The sequence below is a fragment of the Poecilia mexicana genome, unplaced genomic scaffold (assembly GCF_051168715.1).
Source record: "Poecilia mexicana isolate PSO_F unplaced genomic scaffold, ASM5116871v1 scaffold_6, whole genome shotgun sequence".
NCBI classification, from domain to species: Eukaryota; Metazoa; Chordata; class Actinopteri; order Cyprinodontiformes; family Poeciliidae; genus Poecilia; species Poecilia mexicana.
In genome coordinates, this window is record NW_028263375.1 from 3293406 (window position 1) to 3309286 (window position 15881).

At 48.7% G+C, this 15881-nt stretch overlaps 2 protein-coding genes across 2 annotated transcripts in view; both read left to right on the top strand.

Annotated features, from left to right (window-relative positions):
• Positions 1 to 1366: 1366 nt before the first annotated feature.
• meak7 (MTOR associated protein, eak-7 homolog) lies at positions 1367 to 7889 on the top strand. Its single transcript, XM_014977827.2, has 9 exons — positions 1367 to 1511; positions 1883 to 2026; positions 2899 to 3147; positions 3212 to 3356; positions 3439 to 3650; positions 4214 to 4400; positions 5779 to 5897; positions 6338 to 6517; positions 6650 to 7889. Exons 2-9 carry the CDS (start codon positions 1889 to 1891, stop codon positions 6776 to 6778), a joined length of 1359 nt encoding a protein of 452 aa, XP_014833313.2. The 5' UTR covers positions 1367 to 1511; positions 1883 to 1888; the 3' UTR covers positions 6779 to 7889.
• A 1328-nt stretch (positions 7890 to 9217) lies between these two features.
• plcg2 (phospholipase C, gamma 2) overlaps positions 9218 to 15881 on the top strand; it is a 35422-nt gene continuing 28758 nt past the window's right edge. The window contains exon 1 of the mRNA XM_088006083.1: positions 9218 to 9398. The gene's annotated coding sequence lies outside the window, so the exon portion shown is untranslated. The remainder of the gene's footprint in view (positions 9399 to 15881) is intronic.

Sequence of the window (15881 nt, forward strand, 5' to 3'; positions counted from 1 at the left end):
ATAAAAGGAGTCAGATGAGGCAGGAAGCTGAAAGACAAGTTCTCACCTGCAAAGAGGCGGGACCAAAGCCCGGGTCGGCCAATCAGCTGCTGCGGCTCCGCAACAGGGAGACAGTCAGTTAGACTGACTGCGTTAACTGGGACTTACTGGGTTAACTGGGAATGACTGGGTCTAACTGGGTTTAACTGGGTCTGACAGCAGTTGGGACGGCATTCATCCGGCAACCTGTCTGTTTTTAACTTTTCACATTGCAAACAGAAAAGTAAAACCTGAACCGGGAGGAAAAAGATTCATTTCCACAAATAAAGATCTGAAAAGTGTGGTGTGCACTTTATTCAACCTCTAAATTAATAAATCACCTAATCAGCTCCAGAGTCCAGCTGGTTCTGGTTTTGGTCTCAGAGCTTGTCCAGAGAACAGCCATTGCCATGGCGACCCAGATGGGCCTGTGGGATCGAAGCTGTGGAACCAGTAACTATTTTCCTTTGGACTTTATGGTCTCCTCATGTTGCTATGGTGATGATGATTGAAGGAGCAACATCCTATAATACCCAGCATGATGCTGCCCAGCCTGGATTGGGGTTAATGCAGTCAATGGACTTTACTGTTGAATGAACACCAGATGGAGCCCCGGGCATCTATGACCTTTGACCCCCCGACACATCGTCACCAGGAAATAGCCCGTTCTCAGTGCTCGCGCCGCATCTCATGCCCATATAAGGCATCGTTTAGCTGCTGCCCGACCCACCGCGCCGCGCCGCGGCTTCATCTGAGCGGCCCCACGCCGCCCTCTGCTGCTGGAGGAAGGAACTGCTGAGCCTCTGAAATGATTTCTAAATAATTACTGAGTTTGTGTTTTTTTGAGTAAATTTAAGTTGATTCATTTTATGATCCTGCCGCATGACTTCTGTTCAGCGGGATTTATTTTGGTTTACTGATGAGCGTTTTGAGGTTTCAGTGCATCTTTTGTGTCATAATTTCAATAAATTGAAACTACAACTCTTGAATTGGAGTAAATTACATCCAACCTGTCATTTTAAAAGACTATTTATTCTTGAGCATAGCAGCTCCGCAGTTCCACCTGCAAAACATGCAGTTCAACACACTGCGCCATCTGCTGGCCGTTCGTGGAACTGCACGCCGACATGACCTGAATATCTGCAGGTTTCATGTTTTTAATATAATCAAAAAGGAAAATCAAGTCAAGAATTTTCCTAATCAAACTATTTCATCCTTCAAGCCGCTTTCTGACCCAGAAACTGGAGCTGACCCACTTTCAGCAGCACCGTAACCGAACCGACCAGATTCTGCTCCTGAATGCAGCCCTGCTGAGCCCCGCCCCCAGCGCCTGCGCCCAATCAGAGCCCAGCGAGTGGGAAGCGGAGCTCTGTGATTGGGTGCCGGGTGAACCAGCCCCCCTCAGTCCTCCATCCAAGGCTGCAGACCTGAGGTGAGGGACTCGCTCTGCGTGGCGGTGCGTGGCGGGTCTGACCTTTCCCACATAGCTGCAGGTGTGTGCGGGATGCTCAGGTGGAAACGCTCATCTGATGAAAGTCATTGATCGGTCAGGCTGTGACGTCACCCAGGCTGTCGGAGGTAGAAGGTGTCCGACAGCCTGGGAGGGAAAGGAGCGACTGGTAAACAGGAAGTCAGGCGGAGTCATGTGACCCACAGAGAGGGGGGAGAAAGGAGGCATGGGAGGCGGGGAGCTCTAGATCACGTGACCAGGGAAAGAGGGGGGGTCACGTGACCTCCTTCCCCCTCTGCTCACATTCCACCAAACAGATAAAGTTTCCCTCCATGGAGGGCGTGAAAACTTTTTCTCTGCTCAGGCTGAAGTGTTTGTTCTCACATGAAGTGTTGTCTGGTTGCGGTCCTGCAGAGCATCATGGGTAATAGCGACAGCGTGATGGTGCAGAAGCGGATGGCCCGGTTCCGTCCAGAGGAGCGGTCCGTGATCGACGGCGTGTTCAAGCGTCTGCAGGCCGGGGGCCCGGGGAAGACGCTCCAGCTGGAGGCGCTGCAGGTCAGAGGTGGCTGAAGGTCGTCCTTCCACTAACTGTTCTTGGGTCTGCCACTGAGTCGGGAGGCCGGAGGAACTGGTTCTAAAGAGTCCAGAAGGTTCATGAAGGTGAACTTTGACCTGGGTCCACCAGAATGCTGCAGCTGTTGGACAAACAATAATAATCCTCAGCAGAGAAGTGGTGACATGTTTAATATTAATGAGCTTCTGATTGGAGGACGCCCCCTGGTGGACAGAAATGGAAAACCTTCATTCTGGAGGAAGATGTTCTGATGAAGAACGTTGATCATAAATGAATCTGATTTAATTTGTTACATCACAAAGTTTATTTGAAAGTCGCCTCGTTAATTAATTTATCATCTTGAATTAAACAGCGGCTCAGCCAATCAGATGAAGCCGATTAAAATAACAATCTCAAAGCTTTGTTCGTAGTTCATAAACTACCATCTGTTTATAAACTGTCGCTCATCCAGTGGCACCTGAGGCGGAGTTCAGAGGTCATGGGGTCAGCGTGTCAAATATTCTGTGAAATTTGAGATTAAATTAAATTAATCTTTAGTCTGTCAGTTTGACACCTGGAAGAAAATCCAGATGAGATGAAGAAGCAGTGAGGAAGAGGATTATTGAATATTGATTTAAATATTTTATTTTCTATGTGATACATTTAATACATTCAAGAATTATCTTCAAATCTATGACAAAAATCAGCAGAAATAAATGAAGTGAATAATAATATTAAAGCTGTAATAATAAAGGGGCACAGAACTTCGGACCTGACCCGGTTCTGCTGGTCCTGACCCGGTCCGGCCCGCTGTAGAACCTAGGTCTTGTCCAGCATTGTCCCTTCTGCTAGTGCGTCTCCTTTTGCCCTGCAGGCGTCCCTGGGGGCCCTGGTCCCCATCACCATGGTGACCAGGATGTTCTGGGGCCTGTGCAGCATCAAGCCGGGTCTGGCAGAACCGGGCCGGGCCGGCGCTGCCCTGGGGCCGGACCGGGAGCAGCTGATGGTCTTCCTGGCAGACGTCCTGCGGGGGACAGCAGAGGAGCGCGCACCGCTGGTCATGGCCATGTCCCACAATGATGCAGGGCGGCCGCAGGCGGTCAGCTGCCAGCAGGTGGCGGCGGTGAGTAGGGAGGGGAGGAGGCAGGAAGTGATGTCGGGTTGAGGCTCATGGCTGTACTCCATAGTTCCTAGAGGACCTGATCACTGCTGTAGTTCACATCCTGACCAGGAGGGGGCGCCTGCAGGGCTGGAGGCCGCAGCAGATGGGCGACACGGCGATGGGGGTCAAGCTGCTGGCCGAGCAGATGACCTCTGACCTCAGACCATCAGGTAAGCTCCCTGTCCGAGGCCCCATCCCCAATCTATCTGACCCCGCCTCTTTCTGTGTGACTCCGCCCCTTTCTGTCCTCAGACCCGATGACCTGTGACCTGTCCTGTCTGGAGGACTGGGTCTTCCGGGTGCCCCAGGTGGCCCAGTACCTGGAGGTTCTGGTGGCTGAGGGGCTGGACGTTTCCCTGAGCGGCTGGACAGCGCCGGCCCTGCTGCCGCAGTGCCGGGACACAGACTGGACCCGCCTGACGGTCCTGCTGGATGTCCCCACGCTCATGTTCCTGGCTCCACAGGTCAGTGGGTCAATCAGGACCAGAACCAGAACCAGGACCAGGACTAATCTTTGAATTCAGTCACTGAACAGATGCTGACAACGGAAAAATGTGTGGGGCTGTCAAAACTTTCTGAGCAAAGACTGAAGTTATTAAAGAGGAACAATCTAGAGTTATAGATCTAGCTTCAGTTGTTCCACCTGGAGACCAAAGATCAGGCTGACCTCTGACCTCTGCCCTGACCCTTCGGTTCCTCAGTGGACCTTCTAGCAGCTGCAGGACATTCAGGCCCAGAGGACTAAAGTCTCTGACCAGAGAAACTCATCCAGGATTTAGTGGTTTGATTCCTGCAGCAGGTCAGACTGACGACCAGAAGCTGCAGCTGGAGATCTGACTAGAACCAGGAGGGTAGAGACTCCACCTGGTTCTACACCACCTGGTTTATAAATCACTGAACGGATTAAAGATCTGCTGCTGGATCAACCTGCTGGTTCTGGTTGTGGTTCTGCTCTGCTGTCAGAACCGGGTCCAGTCTTACCTAACTACCTTCCCTGGTTCATCAGTAACCATCAGTCTCTCCCCAGCTGCCAGACGGCTGCAGCGCCCCCTGGAGGCTGGTCTTCTCCACACAGCTGCACGGGGAGAGCTTCACCAGGATGGCCGCCGCTCTGCAGCACCACGGCCCCACGATGCTGCTGCTGCGGGACAGCCGGGGCCACGTGTTTGGGGGCTTCGCCTCCACCGCCTGGGAGCACAAGCCCCAGTTCCAGGGTAGGAGGCCCGCTGGGTCAGAACCGGTTCTGGTGTTGGGACCTAGCAGGACAAATTGAACCTCAGGTGGACTCTGGAGCTCCAGATGTTCCTAAGACGCTGAGATGCTGATCTGGTTTGGGTCCGCTTTAGGTTCTGGTACCACCAGTGCAGTCACCATCATCATCATCATTACTCTTCCTCCTAATCCAGAGCCAGCCGCTCCGTTTTCCCTCAGGGGGTAAATTAAAGTTTCCTCAGCAGCCAAGCGAGGAGAACAAAGTGATGAATCGTTTCCTGTAACCCGGCCAGACTTTGATCAGACTTTGATTCTGGAAGGGATTTTAATACTGATGGTTGTCATGACGACTGCAGCCAAACATCAAACTGTTGCAACATCAGGTTTATATCAAATCGCTTCCAAAACCCCCCACAAAAGATTCTTGTTCAGAGTTGAGTCGAGAAATGATTGTTGAATCGGCTGCAGTGCGCCCCCTGGTGGCCGGGCGCTTTACTAACTGACCTCAGCGTCACTATGAGGAATAATAGAAACAGAAACGGAGGAAAAATGGGTCACATTCAGCAACCAGCAGCTTCTGTGTTCAGACTAAAGAAAAGCCAAAGAAGCAGAGTTGGGTTAAAGGTCGGCCATTTTGCCACCAGAGTTTTAAATATGGCTACTGCTAATAAAAGAATGTAGGAAAAGGTATGTCTACGTTCAATATCTATGAAAAGTTTTCACCTTTTATTGCTTTAACTAATTAATTATGATCAGTGAAACTTTTAATGTCAAAGTGAAAAGAGATTTCTATAAAAAGAGTTAAGAATCTTTCATAAGTGAGTCGGGGTTTAATATCGGCACCTCTGGACTCATCTGGACGTCCTTCTTGGAGAGGACCAGCTGGGAACAGGTCTGGGCTTTAACTAGGCCAGTCCAGAATGTTGTCGCCTCTGAAGCTGACTGCTAAAGAACCAGCAGCTGTTGCCACGGTAACCTGTTGTCCTCTCCTGTCTCTTAGTCAATAAAGACTAATTTAGTTGATCATTGATAATTAATCAATGATCATGATAGCTACCTTCCCTGGTTCATCAGTAACCGTGTCTGTCAATAGTTGATCATGATTAATTAACAGAAGGGGTGAATACTTTTCAAAGTGCATGTTAAATATCTTCATGGTGAAACGTGAGGAGGCTGAGCAGAGACAGGAAGTAACCAGCTGCACTTCCTGGACCAGATTGGTTGATGAAGGCAGACTTGTGGCGGCCATTTTGGCTCTGCTCAGCTGGAGGCAGAAAGCCACACAGCCAGGAAGTGGCTCTGCTCTTTTGAATATGGTGGACAGGAGCATGATGGTGTGTGTGTGTGTGTGTGGGGGTGTGTGTGTGTGTGTGTGTGCAGGTGACTCCAGATGCTTCCTGTTCTCGGTCTTCCCCACGCTGAGGGTTTACACAGCAACAGGATACAACGAACACTTCATGTACCTGAACCAGCACCAGCAGACGATGCCAAATGGACTGGTGAGACTGGGCCCAGTGGAGCGGAGCCGCTTCACGCTCCAGCGCCGCTGTGACCTCACAGACAGGAAGTCACAGCAGCAGCTGAAAACAACAGGGCTTCATCAGCACCTGAAGCTACTGGAGGAGCTGAACTCAGATGTTTAATCTATAAATCAGCTAAATAAGCAGCGTCTGTGCTGCTGCAACATGTTTAGCACTGAAGTGTGTCAGATGTACGGGTGTACCAGAAACACAGGAACACAAAGGTTCCTGCTCAGAACTTTGGATGTAAAAAAGACAACAACAAAAATGCACTAAAATTTTGAAGGAGTTAAAACCGATGTGATGAATTAATGTCAACTAACTTGTTAAAGTCCCAGTTTACTTCTGTCAGGTGACCCTTCAGGGTATGGGGAGGTCAAACTGCTGGTCGCCATGGTAACGTCTCCTCCTCCTCTCAGGGCATGGGAGGTCAACACGACTACTTCGGCCTGTGGCTGGACAGCGACTTCGGCCGCGGTCACAGCCGCGCGCGCCCCAAATGCACGACGTACGGAAACCCGCAACTGTCGGCCGACGAGGACTTCGTCCTGGAGGCTGTGGAGGTCTGGGCCGTGGGGAAACCGCCGGCACTGGCCGAGGTACGGAGCGGGACCACAGGACCAAGGTTCCTGCACCAGTTAGAACTGGTCTGAACTGGTTTAAACCGGTTTAAACTGGTCTGAGCAGGTTTGTGGTGGTGATGCCATGTTGAGCCGCCCTTGGTGTTTCAGGATGAGGAAGAGGAGGAGGGGAAGAAGAGCATCCTGACGGTGAATCCGGAGGTCCAGGCCATGATGGAGCTGACGGGGAAGACTCTGCACAGCGAGGGCTTCAATGAGCTGCAGGAAGACTTTGACTAGACCATGCGCCACTGCATGGACAGGAGATGCTGCATTCTACTTCCTCACCCCAAGATTGTTGTTCCAGTTGGAGCTTCAGCCCCCTGCAGGCCTCCAGGTTGAACTGCAGCTCAGCCCCTTCCCCACCCGTTACTGGCAGCAGCCCTGTTTGCATGCAACGGCCCTGACTGTAGAAGAGTTTCTGGATGTTGAATAGTTAATGGTTAGTTTGTGAGAATCAGAGTTTTAGTTTTGGTGCCCAAAGGGTGCCCCGGGGGCCTTTGTGGCCCTTGAAATTATTTTGTGTGGTCCCTGACCACAAGTCAAAAAATGTAAAAAATGTTGGTTTTCCAAGCTGACAATTTGGAAAATGTATGTTTTTCTTTTAATAAGCCAACAGTCCAAAGGTCTTTTTATGCGAAACACAAAACCTGACCAAGTATTTACAGTTTCTAGCACAAAAGTCTTACTGTACCAAATAAGGCAGATAATTTCACTTATAACGAGAGGCTTGTCCTGTTACAATGAAATAATCAGCTAACTATAACTTTTTCATCAAAGTTAAAGAAACATTTTTAATGTAAGTTAGTTTTAGTTTTGCTCTAGAAACTTTAAATATGTGTTTTTGCAGTTTCAACAGATTTAATTAAAAAGAAAACTAAAATATATTTTAAAAAATAAAATAATCACAAATTTTTGCATTTTTAATTCAATGACATTTGGCTGCTTTAAATTAGTCAGGTTTGGCCCCCAGAGCAAAAAGTTTGGGCCCCTGATTTAATGGTTGATGAGTTGGAGCAGAAAGAGCTGCAGCTGCTGCTGGCCTGGTCCAGACCCGATCCGGTTCAGAACCTGCCTGGACCCGGCTCCCTGACTGCTGATGGGTTGTTACGGTTTAAATGAAGAAAGTTTTGGGTTTTCTGCTGAATGAGCTTCAGCTGATCTATCTGATGGATTTCTACCTCAAATCTGTTTCAGTCTGAAACTTTTTGGTTTTTCATTGCATGTGGTTAATGTCTTATCCTCTGTGTGTGTGTGTGTGTGTGTGTGTGTGTGTGTGTGTGTGTGTGTGTGTGTGTGTAGTGATTATTGCAGTGCTGTATCGATGTAGTAAAGTTCCCGATCAATGTGACTTTCTGTCTCTCTTCTCGTTTCTGAGCTGGACGCATCAGGTGACTGAAGGAGTTTTTATTAAGGGACATCAGAGGAATGGTGGCAGAATAAAATGCACACCACACTTTTCAGATTTTTATTTGTGATATGAATCTTTCCCCAGTTATGATCTGGTTTGTGGTAAATTCTGTTTGTTTTTCAGATTTTTTGGCTCTTCTAGTTGATTTCAGGGTGTCGGAGTAAAGGAGCGGTGAATGCCACACCTTTCAGATTTTTATCCATTTTCTTCTGATTCTTGTCACATAAACAAGAACTGGGTCAGAAGGGAGTGAATACTTTTGCTACAGCTGATTGTGGACGCTTAGTCAGGGGTCCTTCCTGCAGCCCAGCGTCACAGACTGCTACTGCTGCTGCAGGCGGCCAGCAGCTGAAAGGCTGCCTTGTCTTCCTCCTCTTCCTCTTCCTCTCATGCAAATATCTGAATTATTCATGCAAATGTCTGTTGATTGTCACCTTCTGGATCTGTTTCATGGAGATCGACAGGCTTGGTTCAGAAACTGAAGCTTTACTTCAGAGGTCAGAGGTCAGGAGAACAACTCCGTCATCAGCTTCATTTACATTCATGGACTTTGAGTTTAAACGGGTCAGAAATGTTTGAAATCTTATTTTAGGTTTAAAGTTCTGGTCCGGTTCAGCCATTAATCCAAAAGAACCAAATTAAAAATCCTTTGAGATAAAATTCAGTAACACTTTGAGCATAAAACTGACGTGACTCTGTCACCAACATGAAGGAGTTTTTATGAATGTTGTCATGAAGCTTCATTCGGTAAATTATGACACTTTTAATGCAAAGTTGCTATAAAAGTCCATTAAAAGGGTCATATTCTACCAAATGACCTTCATGACAACATTCATAAAAACTCCTTCATGCTGCTGACAGAGTCACGTCAGTTTTATGTGTTACCAGAAATTCTGTTATTGTAGAGGAAACGTTTCCTGTTGCTGCTGCAGGAACAGCAGACGGAAAGTTTTCCCACCACAAACAATCTGAATGAAAAAGCATCAGAGGGTTTAATTGAATTCGTCATCAATAATCAATACCTCTGAAAAGTCTTGATTGGACTTTCAGACTGAACATGGAGGTGGAGGCACCATCATGCTGTGGGCTGCAGGTCCATTCCGATTTTACAGATGAATTTATCAGGTCTCGGCCAATAAGAGACTTTCAAACCAGAACCAGTGGGACCAGTAGAGCCCAGTAGAACCAGCAACATTTATTTTGAAAGCTGCGGGTCAGCCGCGGCTGTGCGCCTCTACTTTGCATAGATAGCGTCCTCTCTCTTCCGGAGTGACTGCCTTCATGCCGACGATCCAGTCAACTTTTACTTCCTCGTCGCGCCGCGGATAGAGGAACTGACCGCCCAGCGGCGGCCCGCTCAGCCTGCTCATCCTCCCGCTTCGTTTCACAACGTCGGAACCATGACCCGGTAGCGGAGCGGCGGACCGACCCGACACCGACCGGAGCAAGGTAGGACCGCCCGGCAGCTTCTGGCTGCAGGTGCAGCGGCGGACGCAGCTTCATCCGCCGCTGCTCTGGTGCGTTCACGGTCTCACCCAGAACCAGGAAGAAAGCGGGCTCATGTCAGCCCAGCTGAGCTTTCTCCTTCTTCTAGCGGTGAGAACCATCGATCCATCTTTGGAGACCACGGCAGGAGGTGAGGGGCCCCGGGGCCCATCTCCGCTGAAGAGAAGAACGGAAAACTGGAAAAGTTTCTCAGGGTTTTCTATCCAGTTTTGTTGTTTGGATCCCTAAATAATCAGGAGTTTATTTCTTCAGGGAAAACATCCAGAAGAGCTGATATGTTCTGACAAATAATTTATCAGATTCAACTCAACAACTTTCATTTATTAAGACAAAAACCTCCAAACCGACCTGGCTGTGAAAAGTATTCAGCCTTTGGTGAACTTTGACCCCCTGCTGATTTTATTCAGACACTGGAGGATTTTAGAGCAGCAACGGCCAGTGGCAGGTCTGGACAGCATGTCAATCAGAGTAACATCCTGACTTTGACTAGGCCACTCTAAAACCTTTGATGTTGTTTAGAAGTTTGGCCTGCTTCATGCTGCCGGGCCGGTTCTGATGGTTTGTTCCCTTGAAGGTGACCGAACGTTTGGACCGAACCGGTCCAGGACTTGGTGGTTCAAACAGAAATGATCGACCTCGTTTTAAATTCATCACTTATTGATTTATTGGTTATTGTGGCACCGAGGCTGCAGCCGTCGTCTTCGAGTTCAAATATTTTCCAATCTGGGGTCAGAGGTCAGTGGCGGTTCTGACTGTCAGGGAGTTCTGTTTGGGTCCGGTCGGTTCCAGCCAACAGAACTGGGATCATGATGAAGATCAGATCTGAGCTCGACTCGTCAGGCTAAACAGACTCAGTTATTGATCGGCTGATCGATTCTTCAGCTGATCAGATTCTGAACGGATCAGAACCGCTCAGGAACCACAGAGAACCTGAACCAGAGAGCAGCCTGGTTGCTAGGCAACGCTCTGCCTGTACCTGCAGCTCTTCCTCACCTGTTCAGTGAAGCTGCTGGTTCAACTCGCTGCTGCTGGGAGAACTGGTGGAGCTGCTCTGGTCGGGTCCGGTTGGAGCCCAGAACCTGCAGGGAGCCCGACCCAGTTCTGATCAAATTATTATTGTATCAGATGATGATCAATAAAACTCTGAGAAATGCAGCAGCTTCCCGTCCAGAACCGAACTGGGTCAGCTGACCGGTTCCATCAGGTTCTGCTTGGACAAGTTGGGCTGTTCTGATAACAAAACGGAACCAAAACAAGGCGACCCGGTTCTGATGATAAACCAGAACTTGCTCAGACCCAAAAAGACTGAGCTGGGCCGGTTCTGGTTCTGATCCTCACTCACTGATTTAATATTTTTTCTCACTAAACGCCTAAAATCTGAAAATAGATAAAATATTTAAACTCTTATAAACGATTATTGGACATTAAATTGTTTTGATGGCAGCGCTGCCTCCATCGGCTTCACCCAGAAAGTTCTGCAGATCGGACCTTAAGCAAGCTCTGGCCCCGCTAGCCCTTCTGTGAGGCATGGTAGTGGCAGCATCATGCTGTGGGGGTGTTTTGGTGGCAGCAACTGTTAGACTAGTCTAGGGTTAGAGAGTCTAGAGAGAGAGAGAGAGAGAGAAAGGGAGAGAGGGGGTGGGGGAGAGAGAGAGAGGGGGGGAGGGGGGGAGGGTCCCTGGTATGAAGGTTTTCATACCAGGGGTGTGAATGGTTTCCGGTGGCAGTGGAGATGGTTCTGATCCAGAGCTGTACTGTGGTTCTGGACGGGTCGGTGTTCTGATGGCGTGCTGCCGCCACCTCAGAAAGAGGAAATTAATTAGAGGGACTGTCCCTTTAAGGAGGGGTTGAATATTAACCTGGACCGATCGTAATTTACCTGGCAGCGCTCCGCAGGCGGCTCTGACCCGGGTCGGTTCCAGCAGAAACTTCTGTGTCTCATCCCAGAAAGAGAACACGATTCACTCCGATTGATCGGGTCCAATACGCCCGATCGGGCCTTAAATTAACACTGATCAGGTTTTTTGTTAAGTTTTATTTATTTGATAGTGAATTACCAGGAAAGGTAGAAATGAGAGAGGGGGCAAAGGTCACCAGGCCGGTACTCCAACCATGTGAGGCGGGCTTTTCTCAGCCAGCGCAGCGCCTCAGGTTCCCGATAATAATCTGGGTGCCACTGGTATCACCCGTTCATCATAATATGAACACATGAATGTGGGGTTATTAAAGCGTTCACAGGGGAAAGCTGCAGCCGGTTAAATATTAAAATCAGTTTATATCCGACTTCTCTCATTTGCATTTCGTATCCATGGAGACAGAAGAAAGCCTCTAATTTCTATCTGTGAAGAGGAACTTCAGTTTTTCCGCTGATCGCCTGCTGGCTCTGAGAACAGGATGTAAGGAAATATGACGACTTATTGATTTGGCTTTGCTCATTTAGCTCAGTTCATTTGGAAACTTTAATGTGTTTTATTGGGACTTTGTGCACAAAGCAGAGCAGAGCTGTGAGGTGGAAGGAAACTGACAGCAAATCACTCTGACACAGTGAAACATGGTGGTGGCAGCATCATGCTGTGGGGAAGAAGCTGGATGAGGCTAAATCGGGACAAACCCGGAGGAAAACCAGAGATGAGCTGAACCTGGAGTTTCCCTGTCTCCATGGCAACGCCCCTGAACCTGCAGCACATCCTGAAGCTGCGGAGCATCTCTGACCTGCAGCTTCCTGCTGCATTCCCCTGAAGATGATGATGTCACGGCCGGAGTGACACACCCGGCCTGGACGCAGCAGAACACCGGCTACATTTCTCCATTGTTTTATGCAAACTTTTCAAATGTTGCAACAAACAAAGAGAAAATGTGAATTAGGCATGTTTCCGTTTCCATTTCCTGGTCTGGAGCAAATCAGCTGGTCTGCTGTTTCTTTATCAGATGTTGTTGCTAAGCATGGCTGTAGTAAACAGGAAGTAGATGTTGCTAGCTATCATGGACCAGAGCGTCCGTCCATCCTGGAGTTTGGGACTTTCCTCAGAGTTTGGTTCCTCTGGTAAGGCTCATACTCAGCGTCTGCTACATAAGAACTGTGGTAAATGTGTTTCCATCTCCCATTAGCCTGTTAGCACATTAGCATGCTAATTCTTTTTAGAAGAGTCAGAAGCCACTTGAAGCGAATGAAAAAGTTTTTTATGAAATTGAGAAAGAAACTCTGAACTTTGCTGTTTCAATCAGCCTTTTCTAATGCGAAGCTTCAGATGTCAGTAAAATCTCCACACACACACACACACACACACACACACACACACACACACACACACACACACACACACACACACACACACACACACACAGGGAGCATCAGGAGCAACACACACAGCTTTATGCGCCACAGAGGGAGAATCCACTTCCTGTTTCCTGACGGATCGACAGGAAGCAGGAAGTAGAGGCTGCAGGGTCACGTTTCCTCGTTTTCTCCTTGCCGATTGGCTGACACGAGGTCCTAACAGAACCTCTCTGGTCCGAACCCGGTTCTGTTCTCCAACCTGAGTTCTGCTGCTGCTTCAGTTGCTGAGAAATCTGTAATAACTAGAAAAAGTCACTGGCATTTAATAGATCCTCCGTCTTCCTGGTCTTATTACCCCTTTTTTCATAGAAATTTCTGGAAAAGAACTAATAATCCCCATGGTGGGTTTTCCAGGAGGTCAGAGGTGAAGCGGTTGTTGGAAAGAAGCTGCTGGTGAGTCGGATCGGCAGAGGAAGTAGCCGCTGGTTACACAACGTTGCTGTTTCTGGCTGTCGGCCGGCAGCTGAACACTAACCGCTCTGTTACATGTTAACGCCGCTCTGCTTCCTGAAATTATGGAAATGCTTCAAGCGATTCTGAACAACTTTACTGTCTGAAAGGGAACTAGACGTCTGAAGCGGGTTTTATTTCTGCAGATCCGTCCAAAGCGACTGGACTGCAGCTTTATTTCTGCTCCATGTTCTCAGGAAACAGGAAGTTTAAATTTGTAGAGTAAGAAAATAAATGGGACAAATTCAAATAGTTTGTCTTTAGATGTGAAACAAACAGAACTGTGAGATTTGCTATAGAAATATTTAGTCAGCTCACATGAGAGCTCTGAACTTCTGGCTGATTCTGAAAACATCTCAGGAGAATCATTTACCTGTCTGACAGGGAGTGATGGTGGTTCAAACTGGTTCCTCTGGGGATTAATAAACTTTCTGTTTCACATGAAAACCAGAAATGAGCCACAGAAAGGAGAAAACATGATTCCATCCTGTGAAATGAACTCATGATGAAATATTCCAGGATCTGACCAGCTGCTTCCTCTTTACCTACTTTATTCATTTATTTAAAACCAGCAAATCAACTGGGGTTACTGGGAGCTTACTGGGACTAGAACGACTTTATTAGCATCTCGTCCTCATGAATGAGCTGAACTGCTGCTGTCGTCTCTCTTTACGCCTGAAGGTTTTACTGTGGGAACGCAAACAGACCCGCAGATTACCGAGGCAATAAAACCTCAAACTGCTAAACATTTAGCACACGAGACGTCCAACATGTCCATCAGGTCCAACACGTCCATCATGTCCAACATGTCCACCATGTCCATCAGGTCCAACATGTCCACCATGTCCATCAGGTCCAACACGTCCTTCAGGTCCAACACGTCCATCATGTCCACCATGTCCATCAGGTCCAACATGTCCACCATGTCCATCAGGTCCATCAGGTCCAACACGTCCATCAGGTCCCACACGTCCATCAGGTCCAACATGTCCATCAGGTCCAACATGTCCATCAGGTCCATCATGTCCATCAGGTCCAACATGTCCATCAGGTCCATCAGGTCCAACATGTCCATCAGGTCCATCATGTCCATCAGGTCCAACACGTCCATCAGGTCCAACACGTCCATCAGGTCCAACATGTCCATCAGGTCCATCAGGTCCAACATGTCCATCAGGTCCATCATGTCCATCAGGTCCAACATGTCCATCAGGTCCATCAGGTCCAACATGTCCATCAGGTCCATCATGTCCATCAGGTCCAACATGTCCATCAGGTCCATCATGTCCATCAGGTCCAACATGTCCATCAGGTCCAACATGTCCATCAGGTCCATCAGGTCCAACATGTCCATCAGGTCCATCATGTCCACCAGGTCCAACACGTCCATCAGGTCCAACACGTCCATCAGGTCCAACACGTCCACCAGGTCCATCATGTCCATCAGGTCCAACATGTCCATCAGGTCCATCATGTCCATCAGGTCCAACATGTCCATCAGGTCCAACATGTCCATCAGGTCCATCAGGTCCAACATGTCCATCAGGTCCATCATGTCCACCAGGTCCAACACGTCCATCAGGTCCAACACGTCCACCAGGTCCAACATGTCCATCAGGTCCAACATGTCCATCAGGTCCATCAGGTCCAACATGTCCATCAGGTCCATCAGGTCCAACATGTCCATCAGGTCCATCATGTCCATCAGGTCCATCATGTCCATCAGGTCCATCATGTCCATCAGGTCCAACATGTCCATCAGGTCCAACATGTCCATCAGGTCCATCAGGTCCAACATGTCCATCAGGTCCATCATGTCCACCAGGTCCAACACGTCCATCAGGTCCAACACGTCCACCAGGTCCAACACGTCCACCAGGTCCAACACGTCCATCAGGTCCAACACGTCCACCAGGTCCAACACGTCCATCAGATCCAACATGTCCATCATGTCCAACATGTCCAACATGTCCATCAGGTCCAACATGTCCATCAGGTCCAACATGTCCACCATGTCCAACATGTCCATCAGGTCCAACATGTCCATCAGGTCCAACACGTCCATCAGGTCCAACACGTCCATCAGGTCCAACATGTCCATCAGGTCCACCAGGTCCAACACGTCCATCAGGTCCAACACGTCCATCATGTCCATCAGGTCCAACACGTCCATCAGGTCCAACACGTCCATCAGGTCCAACATGTCCATCAGGTCCATCATGTCCATCAGGTCCACCAGGTCCAACACGTCCATCAGGTCCAACACGTCCATCATGTCCATCAGGTCCAACACGTCCATCAGGTCCAACACGTCCATCAGGTCCAACACGTCCATCAGGTCCAACATGTCCATCAGGTCCATCATGTCCATCAGGTCCAACATGTCCATCAGGTCCAACACGTCCATCAGGTCCAACACGTCCATCAGGTCCAACATGTCCATCATGTTCATCATGTCCGACATGTCCATCAGGTCCAACACGTCCATCAGGTCCAACATGTCCATCATGTTCATCATGTCCGACATGTCCATCAGGTCCGACATGTCCATCATGTCCAACATGTCCATCAGGTCCAACATGTCCATCATGTCCAACATGTCCATCAGGTTCAACAGGTCCAACATGTCCAACATATCC